The sequence below is a fragment of the Chlorocebus sabaeus genome, chromosome 11 (assembly GCF_047675955.1).
Source record: "Chlorocebus sabaeus isolate Y175 chromosome 11, mChlSab1.0.hap1, whole genome shotgun sequence".
Taxonomy (NCBI): Eukaryota; Metazoa; Chordata; class Mammalia; order Primates; family Cercopithecidae; genus Chlorocebus; species Chlorocebus sabaeus.
The window spans coordinates 655,620-678,125 of NC_132914.1; the positions used below are offsets into that span (position 1 = coordinate 655,620).

The 22,506-nt window shown below is 49.0% G+C and overlaps 1 protein-coding gene across 3 annotated transcripts in view; it reads left to right on the top strand.

The window, feature by feature from the left end:
* The first annotated feature begins 15,469 nt into the window (after positions 1-15,469).
* The window catches only part of B4GALNT3 (beta-1,4-N-acetyl-galactosaminyltransferase 3), a 101,126-nt gene continuing 94,089 nt past the window's right edge, over positions 15,470-22,506 (top strand). The window contains exon 1 of one of the 3 annotated variants that reach the window (XM_073020321.1): positions 15,470-15,688. Coding sequence is in view for 2 of the 3 variants with exons in the window: in XM_073020319.1 (XP_072876420.1) it covers positions 16,172-16,340 (169 nt within the window). In the remaining variant the exon portion in view is untranslated. Of the gene's footprint in view, positions 15,689-15,924; positions 16,341-22,506 lie in introns of those variants that run through there. The other 2 variants (XM_073020319.1, XM_073020318.1) reach the window with 2 other exon arrangements.

Here is a 22,506-nt window from a genome sequence, read left to right on the forward strand (position 1 = left end):
AACATCCTGGTCTCAATTCCATAACATTCATCTTTCTATTAACCACCCACTGGTGTGGCCCTCTTTAAACCTCACGGTCAGTTAAAACTCTATCACCAAGAAGCAGCATAAAATAGTGGAAAGGGCACAGGCTTTGGAGAATCACAGATCTAGACTCAATCACACCTCTTACTAAAATTCTCCAGGCTCTAGTCTCCATCTGTAAAAGAGACAAAAAGCTACCTGTTTCAGCAGGGTGATTGTGAGGATTAAGAAAGAGAAAATCTAGTATCCAGAGTATATAAAGAGCTCTTACAACGGAATTAAAAAACACACAATTCAGAAATGGGCCAGGGATCTGCGTAGACATCTCTCCAAAAAAGTTATACAAATGGCCAATGAGTACATGGAGAGATGCCCAACATCATTAAGGAAATGGAAACTAATGCGATACGGCTTCACGCTCACTAGGATGGCTATCATCAAAAAGTAACAAGTGTGGACAAGGATGTGGAGAAACTAGAGGCCCCACAGATTGCTGACAAGAATGTAAAATGGTGCTTCCCCTTCAAAAAACAGTCTGGCAGTTCCTCGAAAACTTAAGCATAGAGTTACCATGTGACCCAGCAATTCCACTCCTTAAGTACATGCCCAGGATAAATAAAAATCCCACACAAAATCTCGTGCATAAATGTTCACAGAAGTATTATTAATAATAGACCAAAAGTGGAAACCATCCAGATGTCCATGAGCTGGTGAATGGAGAAACAGAGTGCGGTATATCCATACAACGGAATATTAGTCATGGAAAGGAATGGGGGAGTGATACACGCTACTACACGAGGGAACCTTGCAGCATTTTGCTAAGAAGGCAGAAACAGGAGGCCACGTATTGTATGATTTCCGTACACATGAAACGTCCAGAATAGGCAAATCCATATGGAAAGGAGATTAGTGATTGCCAAGTGCTGAGAAGAGGGGGGGAATAAGGGGTGACTGCTAATGGGTACAAGGTTTCTTTTCCCAAACTGTGAATATACTTTAAAAACCACTGAATCGAATGCTTTAAAAAAGTGAATTTTATGGTATGTGGGTTATATATCAATTTTTTTTTTTTTTTTTTTTTTTTTGAGACAGGGTCTCACTGTCACCCAGGCTGGAGTGCAATGACGCAACCTTGGCTCACTGCAGCCTCAACCTCCCGGGCTTAAGCAATCCTCCAACCTCAACCCCCTGAGTAGCTGGGACTACAGGCACGTGCCACCATGCTCAGCTAACTTTCATATTTTTTTTTATAGAGACAGGGATTTGCCGTGTTGCCCAAGCTGGTCTTGAACTCCTGGGCTCAAGCGATCCTCCCGCCCCGACCTCCCAAAGTGATGGGATTACAGGCATGAGCCACCGCACCCAGCCTATATCAATTAAAAAAAAAAAAAAAAAACCTCCATGAAATGACTTTGTCTGGTGCGTAGCATATAGTAGACATTCAGTTACAATTAGCTATTATCTGTATTTTGGCTTCAACTGACTTACCAATTGTTTACCACTGCCAATCAGATTCCATGATGTATTTAATACCATTCATTTATTCATTCAGCAATTTATTTCTTAAGTGCTATTTGTTTTGTTTTGTTTTTGTAAGAAACAGTCTCTTGCTCTGTTGCCCAGATTAGAGGGCAGTGGTGCAATCAAAACCCATTGCCACTTTGAACTCCCGGGCTCAAGCAGTTCTCCCCCTTCAGCTTCCCAAGTAGCTAGGACGACAGGGGCATGCCACTACACCCACTTAATTAAAAAAAAAACTGTACAGATAGAGTCTCACTATGTTCCAAGGCTGGTCTCGAGCTCCTAGCCTCAGGCAATCCTCCTGCCTCATCCTACCAAAACACTGGGATTACAAGCATCCCACTGCACCTGGCCCCTTAAGTGCTTTTTATGTTCTAGAAATTATGCTAGATCTTAAGTTTACACAGAACACAAAATACTTGTGCTCCATAGGTTGGTGGGGAAGATAAACACAGAAGAACTCAGTGAGGAAGTGCAGTTCTGTGGGTGTGCACTCCATAGGTTGGTGGGGAAGATAAACACAGAAGAACTCAGGGAGGAAGTGCAGTTCTGTGGGTGTGCAGGACAGAAAGCCACAGAGGTGACTTGCAGGAGACGCATGTGAACTGAACCTCAAAAGTGAATTTGGAGACGGACAAGAAGCAGGACCTTGTAGGCAGAGGGACAACGTGTATGAAGACAAGGAAGAACAGAATGTTTGAGGAAATGCAAGTACAGGAGACAGAGTTATGTAATACACAACATAAATAGCATGAAATTTCATTTAATACAATTATGCAAACCTGCTAAATATTCCAAGACCCTTTGAATCAATTGAAAATGTTTGGGATTACTTAAAACTGGAGAAAAACGACTTAAATATTTTGTGACACAAAGTCGTGCGTGAAAAATAATTTGAAATGCAAACTCATTTCTTAAAAATCAGGGGCAAGGGGGCCAGGTGTGGCACCTCACACCCATAATCTAGTCGTCTCAGCACTTTGGGAGGCCGAGGCGTTGATAGAGCCCAGGAGTTCCACACCAGCCTGGGCAACATGGCAAGAAACCATCTACAAAAAATACAAAAGTTAGCCGGGTGTGGTGGTGCACACCTGCAATCCCAGCTACTTGGGAGGCTGAGGCAGGAGGATCACTTGAACCTGGGAGGTTGAGGCTGCAGTGAGCCGTGTTTGCACCTCTGCTACAAAGCAAGACCCTGTCTCAAAAAAAAGTGGGGTGAGGGGGGCTAGGAAGTACCATGAAATAATAAATATATGAAATATTTATTTCCTGGTCAATCTTCGTACTTCAGATCAAGCTAGGGCACGATCACTTCATACCAGGAGGTACTGCAGGAACAAATCAAAGGATAGTGCCAAAGATCTTGCAAAGCGTCATCATCGTCATTGCCTTTGCATTTTACACTTTCTTTTAACCATATATACGAGTAACTTGGTAATAAGTCACCTTTTTATCCATGAAACTTATGTGATTTTTCACAAAATAAAATAGCCTCTGGCTATGTTATTTTTGGTCCAGTCTTATGATTCTCGCTGCCTCTCCACCCACATCACGTTATATTACTGAGACTTACTGTAATATTTGCAACACAGCAGATTGCACTATCATCACTCACTGTGTCTAGGGACAGAAGGAAAAAGATGGCTGCTGTCCTTATCCAGAAGAGAAATTCAGAGTCTAAGCTAAAGGGAGACATTGAGAATAAAGAGGAAGGGACAGATTTGAGAATCATTTAGGAGTAGAATGGTCATCCTATCTTGGTGATGGATGACATGTGAGAGTCAGGGAAGAGTTAAGGAAGTGGGAAGATCACTTGAGCCCAGGAGTTCGAGACCAACCTGGCTAACGTAGTGAGACCCTGGCTCAACAACGACAAAATTAGGCGGGCACAGTCACTCGCACCTGTAGTCCTGGCTACCCAGGAGGCTAAGGAGGCAAGATTGCTTGAGTCCAGGACTTTGAGGCTACAGCGAGTTACGATAGTGCCACTGTACTTCAACCTGGGCAACACAGCGAGACCATATCTCAAAGGAAAAAAAAAAGATAATTCTCTAACTTCAAAGTTTCTGGCTTGAGGTACCATGTGTCCAGTGACACCATTAAGAGAGCTTCAATGTATAGGAGAAGCAGCCTGTTTCTAATAAATTTGGGAATAGAGATCTGGAAGATAAGTTAGTATTAAAGATTTGGAATTATTAATATATAAAAGGTAATTGGATATGGATGAGATCCAAGATGAAAAGCGTACAGAATAAGAAGAGAAGAGGGTCAAAGAGGGGAAACCTTCACAGTAAGAGGAGGGGTAGCCAGTAAGGAAGGAATGATCTGAACGTAGTGTTCTGGAAGCTCAGGGAATGAGAACTTCTAGAAGCCAGTGGTTGGGAGCATTGCCAAATGCTCTAGAAGAACCATGTAAATTAGAACTGAGGTTTGGGGATTTAGCAGCAGGTGAATTTAGAGCAACTTCGTGAAATAGAGATGGAAGTTGGCTTATATTAGGTTGAGGGATGAGGCCAGAAGGAAAATGGGAAATAGCTTCAAAGTTGATAAAGCCAAGGAGAGGAGTTTTGTTAGTTTTAGGCTGGGGAAGACTTCACCGTATTTGTAGGCTGAAAGGGAAAACCAGAGGAGGGAACTGAAGACAGAAGAGTGAGAGGTGTTGCTAGGTAAGACGCCGGGGAGACTGAGCGCTGGTACTGATGGGCGCAGGAAGAGCAGATGAGTTGGTATAATAACTCTAAAGGGGTAACTACCCTGTTTTCACGGAGGAACTAAAGTTAAACCCTCCCCTGAAAGTGAAATAGGGCACTGACGTGACGGGGAGCTTGAGGAGAAGAGTGAATGCTGGAAAGATTGGAGGGAGTTGACAAGAGACAAGGGATAGAGTTGTTAGGAGTAGGTCTTGATGAAGGATTTATTGAGTTGAACTGCCTGCCAGGGAGAAAATGTCTAGAATCGCAGCAAGTCACAGTCTGCTTCCTCTGCCCTTCTAACTTCCTAAGTCGGTAAGGGCACAGAGCCAAAAAAGACCTAGAATAGGGAGACCAGCAGAAAAAAAGGAGGTGAAGAGACAGAACTGGAAGGAGGCTTTGGCTGCAAAGTGAAGGGAGGCCCTGCAAAGACAACATTTTGAAAGGGGGTTTTAAATCTCTACATGAAAACATTGCTTTATGAGCTTAAGCTGTGAAATATTCCACTCCTGGACTGGCTGGTAGCTTATTTTCAAGTTAGCCATACAAAAAGCAACGTGAACACAACCTAGACTTCTAGAGATTAATTACTTAATCGTCTCACATGGAAGATGACACCACAACGCACCCGTGTTATTGTGTGTAGGAAATCCCTGTTTGCAGATGATGCTCTTCCTGGGGGAAACCACCAGATGAGAATATTCACATCTCAGTGAACGTAGGTACCTATGTAGGTGACTGTGGAGTCAGATTGTCACTGAGAAACCCACCATCCTTGCCAGAACAGCCTTCTGGGAGCTCGACCTCCAAGTGGCAGCTACGATTGTTTCTGTTGGCAGATATTAGCTCTCTTTCTCTTTGCCTCTTCAGCTGCATGGCCTATTTTTTCAAACTGAGCCAGCCACTCTATTTTTCAAAAAATTAAGGCTGGGCACGGTGGCTCAGGCCTGTAATCCCAGCATTTTGGGAGGCCAAGGTGGGAGGATCATTTGAGGCCAGGAGTTTGAGACCAGTCTAGGAACACAGTGGGACTCCATCTCTACCAAAATTATAAAAAATTAGCTGGGTGTGGTGGTGCACGCCTATAGCCCCAGCTACTTGGGGGGCCGAGGCTGGGGGATCGCTTGAGTCCAGGAGGTCGAGGCTGCAGTGAGCCATGATCAGACTACTGCACTCTAGCCAGGGCTACAGAGTGAAGCCCCATCTCTAAAAAAATAAATAAATAAATAAAATATACGAATAATAAATTAAATAAATTGTGTTGACACATGAACAGAATAGACATATATATATATGTCATTATAATAGATGCATCTTGAGATGGTCTGCTAAATATGTTTTTTTTACAGTTTTGACAAATATTTATTTTATTCTCCTTGATGATTCAACTCATCTTTCTATGTTTAGATAATTGTAGACTCACATGCAGTTCTAAGAAACAATACAGTGATTTTATGCACTTTTTGCCCAGTTTATCCCCAATCATTGACCCACTCCTTTTTGACTAGTCTGCAGCTAACGAGTCCTGGGAATTCTAGATTGGACCACAATGTTTGTGATTAGCCTTGTGTTGACTTGTGACATTTTCCTCCCCTTTTGGCTCACAGTTGCCACATCCTCAGCATTTAACGACAGCAGTGCTGATTTTAAATGAACAATTTCAATATTGCTTATGTTGACTCTTCCAGAGCCTCTTAGTTGGCAACCTTGCCTTGGCATTTGGGAAGGATAATTAAATATTAAGTAGAGGGATCCCAAATAGGAATGAGCCTAAGGAGTATCGTCATGCACATTTTTGTAAGGTTTCATTTGGCCCAAAGCTCAGTAATCAGTGCAGATTGAACCGGTGTGCCTGGGTTTTTCTTTTTACTTAGAGAGGCGGTTCCTTACTCTAGCCTTATCTCTTGTGTCACTCCACAGGCTGGGCCAGCACCCGATAAGCTTCTGTGGAAAATAACTGTGTTCTCTGTATGCTAACAGGTTCTCTTGCTTGTTTCATGTCAAAGCAATGAACTCCTTCCCCCGCAAAAAAATGACCTTAGGAAATTCTTCTTTCTCTACGTATTCTCTGCTCATTTCCTCAAGCCTGACTACTTTGTCCTCATCTTTGAGATTCAGTATTTCTTCCCCCCACACACTTTTGTTTCTTTATTTATTTTAAAATTTTACATAGAGATGGAGTCTCGCTATATTGACCAGGCTGGTCTCAAACTCTTGGCCTCAAGCGATCTTTCTGCCTCGACCTCCCAAAGTGACAGGATTACAGGTGTGAGACATGGCACCAGACCAGATTCTATATTTCACCTTGAGTCAGTCGGACTAGGCTGCCCTCTAACTTCCCAAACCCCTCTCCTCTGGGGGTGCTTCCCACCCGGTCTCCTGCCCTTGCCTCCTGAGCGCTGATCATGAGTCCTTAGGAGTTCATTGCTTTGATACAAAACAAGCAAGAGAACCTGTTTGCACACAGAGAACACAGCTGTTTTCCACAGAAGCTTATCAGGTGCCGGCCCAGCCTGGGGAGTGACACAAGAGACAAGGCTAGGGTAAGGAACCACACTCTCTCAGTGCCAGCATGCACTGGCACTGCCTCTGGCTCTCCCTGCTTCCTCGGTCTCTGTCCTGGTCTGACTTCGGCACCTGGTGCACTTGCCTGCTCCTGGTCTCTGATTCTGCTTCTGCTTGTCCCACCAGTGTTGGTGTTTCCAGGAGTTCTGACTCGGGCTCTCTTCACAAGCCACCCACATCATCTCCTGAGGTGTTGGCATTCCTCTCTGTGATGCCAACACCTCACTCTCTCCCTGTGGAAAGAATGCTGTGGGGTTTCCTTTTCTACAGGTCTTTAAAGGCTGGAGAAATCTCCCTTGAGAATAGTATGGCATTTAAGGGAAAACCTTCCTGAAAGCAGTGTATTCGTCCTAGAAAGCTGAGATAATGCTGGGATCTGAAAATGCAGCGCCAAGGCCTCTGACCTAGATTAACAAAATAATTCAGAGACTGATGTGAAGTCTCTGAGGTCACTTTCTACTTCTCTGAAGGAAAATTCAGAGTGTGAAATGTCTCCTGTAAACACCTGGATAACATATGGGACGACACAATGCAAGGCTTTACCATGCACATCTCTCACTGGCCTGCTCTGACCGCCCTCTCTTGAGGGTAAGATGCCTGGCTGAAGAGCAGAGTCCTCATCAAGCGAAGAATATTTGTGATGTATTTAAGTTTAGATATAGGGTCTCACTCCATCACCCAGGCTAGAGTGCAGATCACTGATCATTGCAGACTCCACCTTCTGGGCTCAAGCAATCATCCCACCTCAGCCTCCTAAAGTGTTGGGATTTTAGCGCCCTGGAGCTTCTAAAAGAGGCTTCTGCCTTGGCGGGGTGCAGTGGCTCACGCCTGTAATCCTAGCACTTTGGGAGGCTGAGTTGGGAGAATTGCTTGAGCCCAGGAATTTGAGACCAACTTGGGCAACATAGCCCATCTCTACAAAAAACTAAAGTTTAAAAATTTAGCCAAGGGCTGGGCACAGTGGCTCACGTCTATAATTCCAGCACTTTGGGAGGCCGAGGCAGGCAGATCACTTGAGACCAGGAGTTTAAGACCAACCTGGCCAACATGGCGCAACGTTTCTACTAAAAATACAAAAATTAGCCAGGTGTGGTGACACACACCTGTAGTCCCAGCTACTCGGGAGGCTGAGGCACGAGAATTGCTTGCACCTGGAAGGCAGAGGTTGCAATGAGCCAAGACTACACCACTGCACTCCAGCCTGGGTGACAGAGCAAGACCTGTCTCAAAAAAAAAATTAGCCAGGTATGGTGGCACAGGCTTGTAGTCCCAGCCACTCAGGAGGCTGAGGCGGGAAGAACGCTTGAGGCCAGGAGGTTGAGGCTGGAATTAGCCATAGGTTGTGCCACTGCACTTCAGCCTGGATGACAGAGAAAAAAAAACAAAACAAAACAGAACGAAACAAATACACACGTCTTGACCACCCTCCAACACCCACACACCGTGTAAGTGGCAAATATATGAGAGAATAGGAAAACAGACCCGAAACCCTCACCACGTGAATATGCAGTTTCACCAACCGTCCCTGACCCAAATCCCTAAACTGGGTTCATCGCCTTTCTTTACAGCTCAGCCAGTGAGGATGTTCTGTTTCAATCAGTTCTTGCAAACTGACTTTACTGTTTTTTATTATTTTATTTTCTGTAGAGATGGGGTCTCGCTCTGTTGTCCAGGCTGGTCTCAAACTCCTGGGGTCAGAGCCTCCCAAAGTGCTGGAATTGCAGGCGTGAACCACCGTGCCCGGCGACCAAGCTGACTTTCAATCAGACGGCTTCACTCGGAGCGTTTACCCAGGAAAGAGATGGGTGCCTCCAGCACTGCTGAGGGTCCGAAGTCGCTTTTGTTCTCACCCTAACCCCTTCCCAATCATTGTTGTTCTCACCCTAACCCTTCCCAATCATTTTTGTTCTCACCCTAACCCCTTCCCAATCATTTTTGTTCTCACCCTAACCCCTTTCCAATCAGTGGTTTTTGTTCTCACCCTAACCCCTTCCCAGTTATTTTTGTTCTGACCCTAATTCCCAGCCTGGGCCCGGCTCAGCGTGGCCGCCGTTTGCCGCCTGCAGAGGGCGCCGGGGCCGAACTCAAGGCCGCTCCGCGTCTCCCCCTCCGGGGCCAGGAGAGATTCCGGAGAACCGCACACCGCGCGGAGTTTGTTTTCTTTCTTCCGTCCCCAGCCCGGGTGGCGGCAGAGCTCAAAGGCGAGTCTGTTCTGGGGCAAAGACGGCGTCGGCCTCTCTCTCGAACCGGCCCCGATCAAATCCCAGCAGCCGGTCCTCAGATAACGCGGCTGGGAAACCCGAACCCCGCAGCCCGCCCGCCCGGCGCCGGCACCGCCGTCCGGAGGCCGAGACGCCGCGGAGAGGCCGCAGTGACGCGGGTTCGGGGCAGCGCTGGGGCCCTCGCGGCGGCGCTAGCGGCCTGGGCCTGTGAACTTACACAAAGACGTTGTTCGGGAAGCCTGTCCGGCCGCGGGCGCTCGAGCTGTTCGGGGCGCTCTGCACGTGCCCCGGGCTCAGGACCATCGTTCTGCCCAAGCCGGGCCGCAGGGAGGTGAATGCAGCGCGCTCCGCTGTGAATTCAACCGTGTTCAAGGCACGGGAAGAACATCCGCGCCCCACTTCTGTTTTCTTTTTTTTCTTTTTTCTTTTTCTTTTTTTTTTGAGACGGAGTCTCGCTCTGTCGCCCAGGCTGGAGTGCAGTGGTGGGATCTCAGCTCACTGCAAGCTCCGCCTCCCGGGTTCACGCCATTCTCCTGCCTCAGCCTCCCGAGTAGCTGAGACTGCAGGCGCCGCCACCGCACCCGGCTAGTTTTTTGTATTTTTAGTACAGACAGGGTTCCACTGTGTTGGCCAGGCTGGTCTCGAACTCCTGACCTTGTGATTGGCCCACCTCGACCTCCCAAAGTCTTTTTTTGTTTGTTTTGAGACGGAGTCTCACTTTGTCACCCAGGCTAGAGTGCAATGGCATGATCTCGGCTCACTGGAAGCTCCGCCTCCCAGGTTCACACCATCCTCCTGCCTCAGCCTCCCAAGTAGCTGAGATTACAGGCGCCCGCCGCCATGCCCAGCTAGTTTTCGTATTTTTGATAGAGACAGGGTTTCAGCATGTTGGTCAGGCTGGTCTGGAACTCCCGACCTCATGATCCACCTGCCTCGGCCTCCCAAAGTGTTGGGATTACAGGCCTGAGCTCCAGCGCCTGGCATGACCATTTCTGTTTTCTTAGGGGAAGCCTCCTTAAATGAGTGGGCGTTCAAGTTGACAGAACCTCATATGAATGCGGAGTAAGGACATTCTCGATTACTACAGAGTACTTATTAAATGGCTTCTGGACTGAAGCCTATAGAAGGAGTACAGACTATCAAATGTAGAAAAGATGTGGTCATTTAGAAGCCCTATTAGGGGCTGGAGAAACTGAGGTCAGGAGTGAAGGGTGCATGAGAGTTTTTTTCTTCAGGATGGAAGAACAGCGGTAGGAAATCCAGCTTCACTCAGAGGCCTAGGGACCTATGCCCTGTTCTGAAAATGCTGAGACACACATCGGTGTATGCTCAAACACACATTCGTGTGTGCTCAAACTTGTAGGGACCAAGCCTGGGATGTGTCCTTGGGAGAAGAGAAGGAAGCACTAAGACTTCACTCAGGCCGGGAGCGGTGGCTCAAGCCTGTAATCCCAGCACTTTGGGAGGCTGAGACGGGCGGATCACAAGGTCAGGGGATGGAGACCATCCTGGCTAGCACGGTGAAACCCCATCTCTACTAAAAAATACAAAAAAAAACTAGCCGGGCAAAGTGGCGGCGCCTGTAGTCCCAGCTACTCGGGAGGCTGAGGCAGGAGAATGGCGTAAACCCGGGAGGCGGAGCTTGCAGTGAGCTGAGATCCGGCCACTGCACTCCAGCCTGGGTGACAGAGCGAGTCTCCGTCTCAAAAAAAAAAAAAAAAAAAGACTTCACTCAGAGGGATGGCACTACCCTGGCACCATGGTGAGCCACACGGTTTCCTGACATTAAACATGTGCCATGACTTGGGAGTGGGGAAGAAGCTACTCAGAGCTGTGGGTCATTATGCCTTAGCTCCAGCTACACACCCCCTCACTAGTATCTGTAGCAGAAGACTGCGGAGTGCAGACAGAAGAGTGCCTTTCTAGAGAAGTGTGAGATAATGTCTTTCTAGTGGGGTTTAGTGGTCAGAGAGACAGGAGGTAGAGCTTTGGGGAGGCCCGTGTCGATGGTCTCAGCACCAACTAATGAGCCAACTAGAGCGCTGTTCACACTGTCTTCCTCTGGGTTTGCCAGCAACAAAGAAAACCTGAGTGGTAGGAAATAATTGGTATTGCTCAGTTGAAAAGCCTGAACAAGTCAAAGGTAATTTTTTTGACCTGGATGATTGTCTCTTGCTGGGGAATCCTTCTCCCTGAGGGAGGAAGCAGAAAGAGACGTTAGAATAATTTGGAGGCATTCACAATGCAGATTGGAAGAGGAAGCAAGGCCCAGCAATAGATGCCAAACTTAGAACTTCAAAGCATGTAGTTCTGGTTTGGGTCACCCCTCACCGTTTGCTGAGGACTATATCAACAACTCACTTACTGGGGAGTGAGATGAAGTCTGTGAATTGCCTGGGATTTTTCCCAGCTGATGAGCTTTAGTTTGACCCTCAGCATAACATCTCCACCTTCTCTTCATCTTTTCTTTAACTCCTTTCATCTGATTCCTTTGACTCTTTACCATGCAATCTCGAACGTGTTCTTCTATAGGGATGCTTCTATCAGGATATTCATCTGTTTCCTAGTCTAGTTTGTAAAATTACTTAGGACCACAGAAACTGAGGCTTGAGATCTTGCCAGAGCTCATACCATTCTTTCCATCAACCAAACAGAAGAGCCCAACTGTTTGGAAAAGCAAGAGAAGTGGCTAATAAGCAGCATTCGGTTGGGGGGCATCCATCCTCTTCTGGGATTGGCCTCCGTAGTAGCAAACCATGCAGAAAGATTTGTAAAAGATGGACTCATGGAAGGAGGGCTAGGAAAAAGGTTCTCTTCTGTAAAGAGCAGAGCAGGCAGCACTGGGGAGGGTGGGTTGGTGGGGGATGAGAAGAATGATCATGTGGCGGAGTGAGTTATGGATGTGCTGAAAGTGAGCTCAGAGTTTCCAGAGTGAATATACTTCTGCAGGGGAACTTCCAGGGGAGCAGCACGTGCAAAGGAAAACTAGCACTGGATCTGAAGTTACAAAGCCTGAGTCCTAAGTGACGGGTCACGTGTATGACCTTGAGCGAGTTATTTAACATCTCCGAGCCCATTTCTTTATCTATGAAATGGATCAGTGAAAGGACAGTTTCCAGGATATGTGATTTGCATCAGTTGAAAGAGATAAAACAAATGAATGCTTGCCAAAATGACCCTGGCACTTGGGGAACAGGTCTTTGTGGATATCTCCAGCACTGTTCTTTTCTCTCTTAGGAATTGCCTCAAAGTAATGGAACATAGTCTGCCCAACAAACAGGTCTATATAGATGGGGATAAGACAGATGTAGATATAAATATAGATATAGATAGACAGATATGGATATAGATATGGAAGGTCAGACTGCAGAAGGAGGAAGTCTCTGGGGACAAGGGAAAGAGGACCAGCAGGCTAAAGATCTGGTTCCAGTTCTGAGTCTATCACTTATTGGTCATGTGAAGAAACTGAGGCTTGCCAAGCTTATTTGTAAAGAGAGGAGGCTACCTCCCCTGCTGTTCTCATGTGGTTGTGAGGAACAAAACATATGGAATATAGATGTAAAAATGCCCTCTAAGCTCAAAGCTGCTACCTTATAATGTAGGTATCAGGTTTTAGGGAAAAGGACAGGTGGCACAGAGGTCACTGGAGTTACTTAGTATATTTTGACATCTCTATAGAGTAGAATAAGACTTGGTCTGCAGACAACAGGCCATACCTATAGGTCACTAAACAACCTTCCCTTCTGAATTCTCCAGAATTCAAACAAACCGGAATTTTCTGGTCCCTGTGCTAACCTTGGCCCATTTTAGAAAACTTTGGTCAGACTTTCTTACAATGCCTGTGTAATTTGGGAGAAGAAACTTTATGATTTGACCTGCCCTGCCTCTGATATTCTGGCCACGCAAAGACCAGGCCCTTCTACCATTATTGCAGGTGTATGATGGAAATTATGTTTCCTTTTTGGTGCAATTTGTACAATGTGACCCTGGGCCATTCTGGGTCAGGTGCTGCAGCTGAAGTGGGAGGGTGAAAGGACAGTGAAAACCATCAGAAGAACTGATAAGTAGCCAGGTAAATTGAGGCTGACAACGAATGGACATTTGTGACAATATATGATGCTACCAAAATTTGCCACCATGATACCTCAATCCATATACTTAGTTCTGGAGCTGAGCTAATTGGGAAATTTGAGTCTCAAAATTCAGCTCTTCCCCTGCTGTGACATCACCAGGAGTCAAAAAGGGATGTGGAGCAAGTGGAGTCTGACTGTGAGGGATATCTCAGTGCCAAGGTGTCACCCACAGAAGAGAAGGGAACAGAAGAGGGAGAGAGGAGAGCCACAGAATGTCCTTTTTTCTCTTCAACTCCTGGCACCCTCTCACCATAAGCCAGGAAAGTAATGATCTGCTCAAGTTATAAAAACAAAGTAGAAATAAGAGGAGGACAAAAAATCAAGAGGTACAGGGTGATCTCCTTCTTCTTCTAAATTTCTTTGGGATTCATGTTTGGACCATAAATTTGGCCTTTAAACTGTCAGACTTCTTTTCCTGTGGACTATCTTTTTTCCTCAACTAAACAGCATGCTTCTTGTTTTAGATCTCTCCCAGTTCCTGTATAATAGATGCTTCAAGCATTTGGTTGACTGAAGTGATTGCATGAGCTTTCTCAGTCTTGAGGAGAGAACTGTGGCAAGGCTGCCACCTGTTTCCATGACAAAGTGTTAAGAGTGACTCAGCCTAACATCCAGTTGGGTTGCCCTTAATGAGAGAGAGACTGTATTTACAGGGCCGGGTCACTTCCCACTTGACTCAACCGAGCTTGCACAGGCTGTGCACATGCTGGCTGCTCCTACCTCGGACTTGTGGAAAGAAAGAAGAACATGAGAAGTGCAGGAATCTGTGGCTTTGGAACTTCACAGAGACCTTTCCCAGGGGCTGCAGTTAGAGAACGGTCCTTTGGATTCACCTTTGCTAAAGAACTACAGTGAAAGTTCTGGGAGATGTTTGCTCAAAGTGCCACCCCCATCCTCAAACCTTCCTCAGTGCTAAATGGACATTGAACCACCCACTGGAAATGCAGCTCCCATTTTCGAAGCCTTACAGTGAGGTTGGGGAAACAAGAGGCACACGCTCCAAGTAAGTTCCAACATATCAGATGGTGAGACAGATGGCAAGTTCTACTAAAGCTCCAAGAAGGAAGGAGTTGCTCAGGACTTGGCTGGTCCAAGAAAGCTTTATAGAATCTGAAATGGACCTTGGATAAAGGGTACAAGTTGACCGACTAGAAAAGAAAATATGTTGGAGGGTAGTGAATAAACTCGTTTTAGCTGGAGCAGGTTTCATGTGGTCACATAAAGTTGGAAAAGGTTCTGGAAGGCCTTGAATTCTGGATTTACAGTGTGCATCTTAATAAGCATTGGAAGCCATCAGATATTTTTGAGCAGCTGTGTAAATACATACGAGATTTTTATTTATTTATTTATTTTTTTGAGACAAGGTGTTGCTCTGTCACCCAGGCTGGAGCGCAGTGGCATGATTCTGGCTCACTCCAGCCTTACAGTCCTCCTGCCTCAGCCTCCCTAGTAAGTTAGGGGTACAGGTGCGTCTCACCATGCCTGGCTTTTTATGAAGACCACCTGGTGGTAGTGGAGAGGATGAGATAGAGGCTTGGAGTTGGGGAGGCTAATTAGGAACAGTCTTGTAGAAACTATTGAATATCCAACTGAGGTGAGAACAGAGAGAAGGGAAACACAGCTCTCAATTCTGTGAGAACCTCTTCTTGGAACAGTACTTGTGTGATATTCATTTGATTTAAAAATGTCCAGGAACACTTTGACCCTTCGCTTTTCTCATAGTCTCCTGACCATTTTTCCCAGAAGAGATAATGGAAAAGAAAACTGCAGTATAACCTACTTGAATGACCCCGGGCAGTTCATTCTGCCCCTTGACACTTTATCTAATTTAAATAAGATAATAATGCTTTACCTGCCTGAAAGCAGAGGACTGGAATACTGATTTTATTTTATTTTATTTTATTTTTATTTTTTGAGACAGGGTCTCGTTCTGTGGCCCAGGCTGGAGTGCAATGACGCAATCACGGCTCACTGCAGCCTTGACCTCCGGAGACCAAGAGATCCTCTGCCCTCAGCCTCCCAAAGTGCTGGGACTGCAGCCGAGCCACGGTGCCTGGCTTATCTTGCGGATCTTTTCAACTCTAAGACTGAATACCTTTCTTTTCTTTTTAAAGTTCTTTTTCGGAACCCTCAAACACCCACTGTCTTCAAACAGCCATTCCAGCCGGGTCCGGGGACAGCTGCGCGCTGGGGGTCACCGTGGGGGCTGCACGGCTTCCCCGGGGCCTCGGAGACGTGGCTCAGGCGGGGAACAAAGGTCTGCAAATCTCACCCGGAAAACGAAGCTGTGTCTGAGATAAGCGTCCAGCGGCTCCCCACGAACATCGCCAACTAGGAGTCGGGTCGTTGCTGTGGGCGACGAAAGGCTCTGAGCTAAAGCCTCGGGCGTGGCCCGAACCAGCCTCCCCTTCGCTTCTGCCGAAAACCGCCAGGCGTGGGGCGGGGACCACGTCTCCCTCGGTCACCGAGTCCAGAGCAGCGCTCGCCCCTGCTCATCCCACCCGTGCCCCGTCCGCGGAGGCGCCGGCACCAGGTCTCCGGCCCCCCCACCTCGCTCCCCTCGGGAAGCCACAGCGGCCTCGGCGTCCCCGGCTCTCGGGGGCGGGGCCCACCTGTGCCCGGGGCGGGGCGGGGCCAGGCGGGGCGGGGCGGGGGCGGGCCAGGTGCGGCGAGCGGGAGAGTCGGGAGCCCGAGCCCGGGGGGCGGAGGCGGGGGCAGGGCGGGCGCCGGGGAAACCTCCTCCGGGCGGCGAGGGAGGGCGGCGCGCAGGGCGGGAGAGGGAGGGCGGCCGCGAGCCCGCGACGGGAGCGGCGTGGGGAGGAGAGCCCGGCGCGGAACACGCGCGCGGAGGAGGAGCCGGCCCCGCTCCCGGAGAGACCCCTGGCGCCCGGAGCATGAGCCCGCGCCCCGCCGCAGAGCGCCCGGGGGAGACGGCCTCGGCGCAGCCCTGAGACGCTGGGCCGGGACGCGGGGCGCGGGGCCCGGCCGGGGGGCGGCGGCCGCCTCGGTCAGCGCCATGGGGAGCCCCCGGGCCGCGCGGCTCCAGCTGCTCCTGCGCCCGGTGAGGCTGCTGCGGAGGCGCTTCCGGCTGCTGCTGGCGCTCGCCGCGGTGTCCGTGGGGCTCTGGACTCTGTATCTGGAGCTGGTGGCGTCGGCCCAGGGCGGCGGGAACCCCTTGAACCGGAGTAAGTAGCGCCGAGGGCAGGCGAGGGGCGCGGAGCGGGGCGGCCGCTGCGTCGGGGGACCCGCCTCACCCCGTGCCCGGACCCATTCCCGCCCCAGGTGCCCGGCGTCGCCCCGCGCGGACTCGGGGGAAGCCGCGGGGCCGAGCGCAGAATCCCCGAGCCGGGCCTGCCCGCCGGCCGTGTGGGTCCGGGGCATCCTCGCGGCTCCCCGCGGAGAGCGACCGGGACGGAGGCTCCCCCTCTCCGCCCAGACGCTGGCGGAGTCCGGCCCCTCCAGCCGCTCCGGGCTTGCGGCTCCCGGGGAGGAGGTCCGTGGGGTCCACGCGCGAGCTGGGGATTCGGGTGCGGGATGCCCTCGGCCGTCCACGCCCGGGCGCGCGCTCCAGTCCGCGCAGCCCGAACTTTGCCCCCCCGCCTGCTCTTTGGCTCACTGTTTCCTCTCCCGCCGCATCTTCCAGGGGCTTCTTTTTTTTTTTTTTTTTTCCATACCTCGGAGAGTCCCCTCTCCTCCCCGCTTCCCCTGCGTCACTCCTCTCCCGGCCCCGTCCTCGGTTCCTCCGAGTCTCCCACCTCCTCCCTGCGCCCTCCGGCTCCTGTTCTGGCCGCCCCTTCTGCTACTTTTCTGAACCCTGAGCGATCTAGCAACCTCCCCAGTTTAGGGAGATGATGGACAGCACAGTGGACCGGGCAGCGGGTAGATTCCTGCTTCTGTTTCTAACTTAGCCGAAGCCACTTAGTATTTCCGTGCCTCAGTTTCCTCCTAGGAAAACAGGAGAGCATGGTCTCTTTGCCTTTTGACATCAGTAGGTATGGCTGTGCGAGGCGGTTTTCAACGTACTGTGGATGGGCCTAACAAAGTAAAACTCAGTATCAGGGGCTGTAAAAGATCCTGGAATAGTTGGGAAAAGCAATGGAGAAACGCCCGTTACTACCAGGTGCCCAACCCAAACCCGAGGAGCCGAGGTTCAAAGTTCTGACACCTGGCCTCCCGTGCCTTCACTTCCCTCCCGCTTCGGGAAGCTCAGACAGTGGCTGAGCAAGTTGCGGAGAAGATACTGTGCCTCTGACCTGTCGTCAGCTTTCTACCCAGAGTTGGGTGTGGTGCTGTGCCTTCTCTTGTGGCCAAAGACACAGAATTACTAGGGACAGTCGCTGAGCTGGTTCAGGTTGGAAATGTGTATTTATGGCCTAACCTTTCTGTGGTGATGGAAATAATTCCGGCTGCGAGTTGGAGGAGACTGGCTCTGCCACTAACTAGCGGGGGAGTCGAGGGAAAAAGGACAGCTTCTCAGGTGAAAATCAGGACTTTGGTCTAAATGGTCTCCAAGGTGTCTTTCAGTCTGGATACTAAGACTGATCTGCGCGCAAGCATTTGCAGGGCCAGAGAGCTCCGCACATCACCAGGAAGCCACAGCTTCCACGCCGGGGCCACGGCTCCACACAGCAGAGTGCTTTCCTCTGGTGACCACAGTCTGCCTGCCTGTAGCGAATTCTTCCCTCCTCTGGGCCTTGTTCTTCCTTCTGAAAGACAGAGAATGAGTCTGTTCTCCCCCGCCATGGCCACTCAGGCCCAAATGGATGAGCTCCTTTGGAGTGTGTGTGGGTGGGGGCCTGGGAGGCGACACCTGTTCCCAGTGTAGCCATCATTTTGTTTAACCAGTGGGATCTTGTGCACAAATTAAAAGCAGAGAGGAAAGCAGTTGCTTTGTGACCTTGGAATCAGTAACCTCCCTTTCTCCCTCTCCTCACTTTTCTTTTAGCTCAGGTGTGTTTTCTTCTCAAACCTGGATCTCGTTTGCCACAGTCATAATCTTACACTCGGCCCTCGACCTCTGCCTGTCTCCTGTTGGCTGTCTCATTCCGAGCCATCAGTTCTTGAGTCTGTTGGGTTCCCCTCTCAGATGAATCTTAACTCTCTGACTGGGTTTCCTTATTTTTTGTTTTCTTTTCCAAACCAATTATCCAGAAAACTCTCCCCAGCCTTCTATTCCGGAATCGACGGTTTCCTTACTCATGGTTTTTAACAGGAGGCTAAGCTTGCACACTGATGCACCTTGTGTCCTCTCTCCTGAGAACCCTGAAATTCGTCTATTGTGCAGGGTGTCTTTTTGTCCTGGGCTGTCCGTTATACTCTTGATTTCCCTGTGGAATGAGAGTTAGACAGGAGCTGTGGTGTCTGCCTCCTTGTCTCCCATCCTTTTGTTGTTAAGAAGCTTAGACATCTTGCATCAAAGTTCCCTCTTTTCCTGTGGGTTTCATTCCCAGCTCAGAGCTTTTCCTCTGGAGGGAGAGCCGGGCAGGAGGCATTGGGAAAGGAGAGGTGGAAAGGGGGTTGCTAGCATTCCCAGCTCCACACTCGTGGATACCAACAGGAACCAGGGTAGTAAAACTGCACCTCCCAGCCCTGCGCCCCTGGCCTCAACCACAGCAACCAGAACCAGCTTGTTGGCTCTGCTTTCCAGCAAACCACCCTGCCTCCCCTCTCTAGCAATCCCTGCCAGCTCACTCCACCACCCACAGCTCCCTGTCAGCTGTAAGGCCAGCCCCCATTACCAGCAACCTTTCATTTGCCTGTCCCTGTGCTGGATCTGGTGCTGGAAGAAGAGTATGGAGAGATGGCAGTCACAAACTCCAGGGTTACCAGTAATGACAGGGGAGCATACTTCCTTCTTTATCTTCATGAAATAACCCAGTAGTTTAAGATGTGGATGGTGTACAATTTGGATCCATGTGCAGAAGGAGATACAACCACAACTGGAGTGGCTTCAGAGAAAAACAAGCAAAATCCTTAACAAATAGAAAGTGGACAAAAGAATTAGGACTGTTCACTCATTCATGTACACAAATATTTACTTCGCGCATACCTTGAGCCAGGGGTTGTGCCAAGCCATGTAGGTGTGATGACCAGGACGTGGTTTCCAGCATCTGCAGCTTTGTCTAGGGGGAAAGCTAAGGTGCCTATATCAAAATAGTTGTAATATAAAGCAGTCATTGAGTTTCGCAAACATAGGACCCATATGTTTCTGTGGCACCTCTCAAAATGGGGGCACAGCTCTCCATGAACTATTATTTCATGGAAATGGTGGCATTTGGGGACATTCTGAAGAGTTGGTTAGATTTTGGTGGATACAGAAAGGCTATTCCAGACAGAAAGAGTAACGTCCACAAAGACCCAGCGTCGGGGAAAGTTTGTGTTTGAGAATATTGAGCAGCTGAGTTTGGCGAAACAGAGGGTATAAGGAGAACAGAGGATGATGCTATGTGTGGAAGGCTGAATAGAAACCTTGCAGAGTGGTGTTTATTCAGTAGCTGGTAGAAAGCGGTTGAAAGTTTTAGAATACGGTAGCATCGTAGAATGGGACAGGTAAGGGTAACAATACTTTCGGTGTGGCATGGTGGTTCTGGGACAGGGTCCTGAACCAGTTAATGTTGGGCTCCCCTTGTTGGGCCCAACATTAACTCTTTAGCGGCTAGATAATGAAGCTGTCCTGGGGAGGGGTCCAGGTGGCAGTGGGACACTCAGAGGGCCTGGGGCAGCCACTGTTCTAACACATGCATAAGAATTTCGGTGTTTTAATAAGTGGTATGGCTATCCTGGTATGTACTGGCTGAAAAGCAGCCCTGGGAACAAATTGTTGTTGGAAGTTAAAGATTCTCGGCCGGGCGCGGTGGCTCAAGCCTGTAATCCCAGCACTTTGGGAGGCCGAGACGGGCGGATCACGAGGTCAGGAGATCAAGACCATCCTGGCTAACACAGTGAAACCCCGTCTCTACTAAAAAATACAAAAATCTAGCCGGGCGAGGTGGCGGCGCCTGTAGTCCCAGCTACTCGGGAGTCTGAGGCGGGAGAATGGCGTAAACCTGGGAGGCGGAGCTTGCAGTGAGCTGAGATCCGGCCACTGCACTCCAGCCTGGACGACAGAGCGAGACTCCGCCTCAAAAAAAAAAAAAAAAAAAAAAAAAAAAAGATTCTCCGATTAGGCAGGTTTTAACAAGTTATATACCCATTTGTTCATATTGGATCAGCAAAGATTCTATTTGAAGGCAGAGTTCTGGCCTAGAGGCCAGGGGTGGTGGCTCACACCTGTAATCCCAGAACTTTGGGAGGCCGAGGTGGGCGGATCATTTGAGGTCAGGAGTTCGAGACCAGCCTGGCCAACATGGCAAAACCCCATCTCTACTAAAAAAGATAAAAAAAACACCCAGTCGTTGTGGTGCACACCTGTAATCCCAGCTACTGGGGAGGCTGAGGCAGGAGAATTGCTTAATTTGACAGGCAGAGGTTGCAGTGAGCTGAGATTGCACCAGTGCACTCCAGTCTGAGTGACAGAGCGAGACTCCACTTAAAAAAAAATTGGTTTCTAGAGATGAAATATCTCAGAGCCAAGGGATGATATTTGGGCTCGAATCCAAGACAGAAGGATGGCATGTACTGGCCTCTTTTAGAGCTCCCATTTAAGGGCCAGGATTACTTGCTGGATCCCAAAGTATTCTGAAGCTCAGGAAGTCACTGGTTTTCATTGCCCTGCCTCTGTCTGTACCACATCTCTCTGGTTGGCCTTTGTGACTTCTGGCTGACTTGAGTGGGCTGAGGGAGGCACATCCACAGTGTGAGGCAGTCACTGCAGCCCTGGCCACCACAGCCATTTGGATCTGGAAAGGATACAAACCCTCCAGTAACAGAGGTAATACAGGGCAGAGCAGTAATCTGAGACGCAGGCAGGGAGAGAGGGAGAAGCACATGAGACAGATGTGTGGGCAGAGGAGGGATAGTGTGGCGTGGAGTTGAAACCCAGTGAAGCAACAAGCACAACTGCCTTGTGTGCTCCTGTGGGCAGGGACTGTGTCTCATGCGGCTCTGGCTGGGCTGCCTCTCTGTCCCAGGGAACCTCTAGCTCCTTTTGACGTGTCCTGTTTACCTCTCTTTATGCTGATACTCCAGTCACCAGGCCACTATGTGTGTCTTCAAATCAACATTCAATTCTGGGCACACACTAGGCGCTCAGATAAGTACCTTCTGGTTATGAATGTGTCAGCTCTGAATTTCCAAGCACCTGATATTTTCCACTGGCAGATACTGTGTTTATCAGGGACTGATCCAATAATAGAACCTAGGAATTCTTGTTCCCTGTACCATAATACGTATACACAGCAATAGCCTTTGAATACAAATACAGAAGATAAGCGACAAGACATCAATGGTTTTCTTTTTTTTTTTAATCGTAAGCGTGTTTTCTTTGGGCATCGCCTATACGAGGAATGCAGTTTTTGACAATAGGTGACCTTACCCATGTTTAGAGTCTGTCTTTTCCCTGGTCTCTCGGTCCCTGTGCTGACGTGGCCGGTGGAACCTCAGCAGTGCGTCTGCCATCTTTACCCTGCCTACTACCCAGGGACCCTGAATCTGAGTTGAGGTCCCATTCCCCTGCTGGGTGGTGCTGGGGCTGTCTGCCACTCCCTGTCCTGGGAGTTGTTCGGACGCTGTGCATGGTGATAACTGCTTTGTAGCACAAGGTCTTCTGAAAGTGCTTCCGTGCCGGTTTCTGGTAACTGTGCTGCAGTAATTTTCCAGGCCATGGAGCCTGGTCTTGCCCTCTAGTGCTGAGCTTTATGGAGCAGAGCAGAGTAGCCGACATAGCAGAGTTTGCTTCGGAAGGGGTCCTAGAGGCTGTTCCTGGAGTTGGCGACTCACCGTGTAGTTCTGCTCCGCAGCGTTCCACCAGTCTCAAGAACTACGCTTTTATTTTCCACAAGCGCTTTTCGTGATGTGTAAAGATTATGTGGTCTCAACTAGGCCAACCAGACATTGGAGTTTACAGACGATTCTTTGACCTTGTGATTCATAGAATTAATAGATTTACATGTTAACCGATATACAAAAATGCGAGTGGAAGAGGTGAGAATAGTTGGATAGTGGTTCCAAAGGGCACTGGGCTGCATATATTATATATTCTGAGCAAAGTGTGACAGACCTTTACGTTTTTACAGACTCAAGTTAACAAGTGCTACTTTGAGTGTTAGAAGTATCCATTGGAGAGGCAAAAATGAATATATATATATATATATACTTTTTTTTTTTTGAGACAGAGTCTTGCTCTGTCGCCCAGGCTGGAGTGCAGTGGCCGGATCTCAGCTCACTGCAAGCTTCGCCTCCCGGGTTCACGCC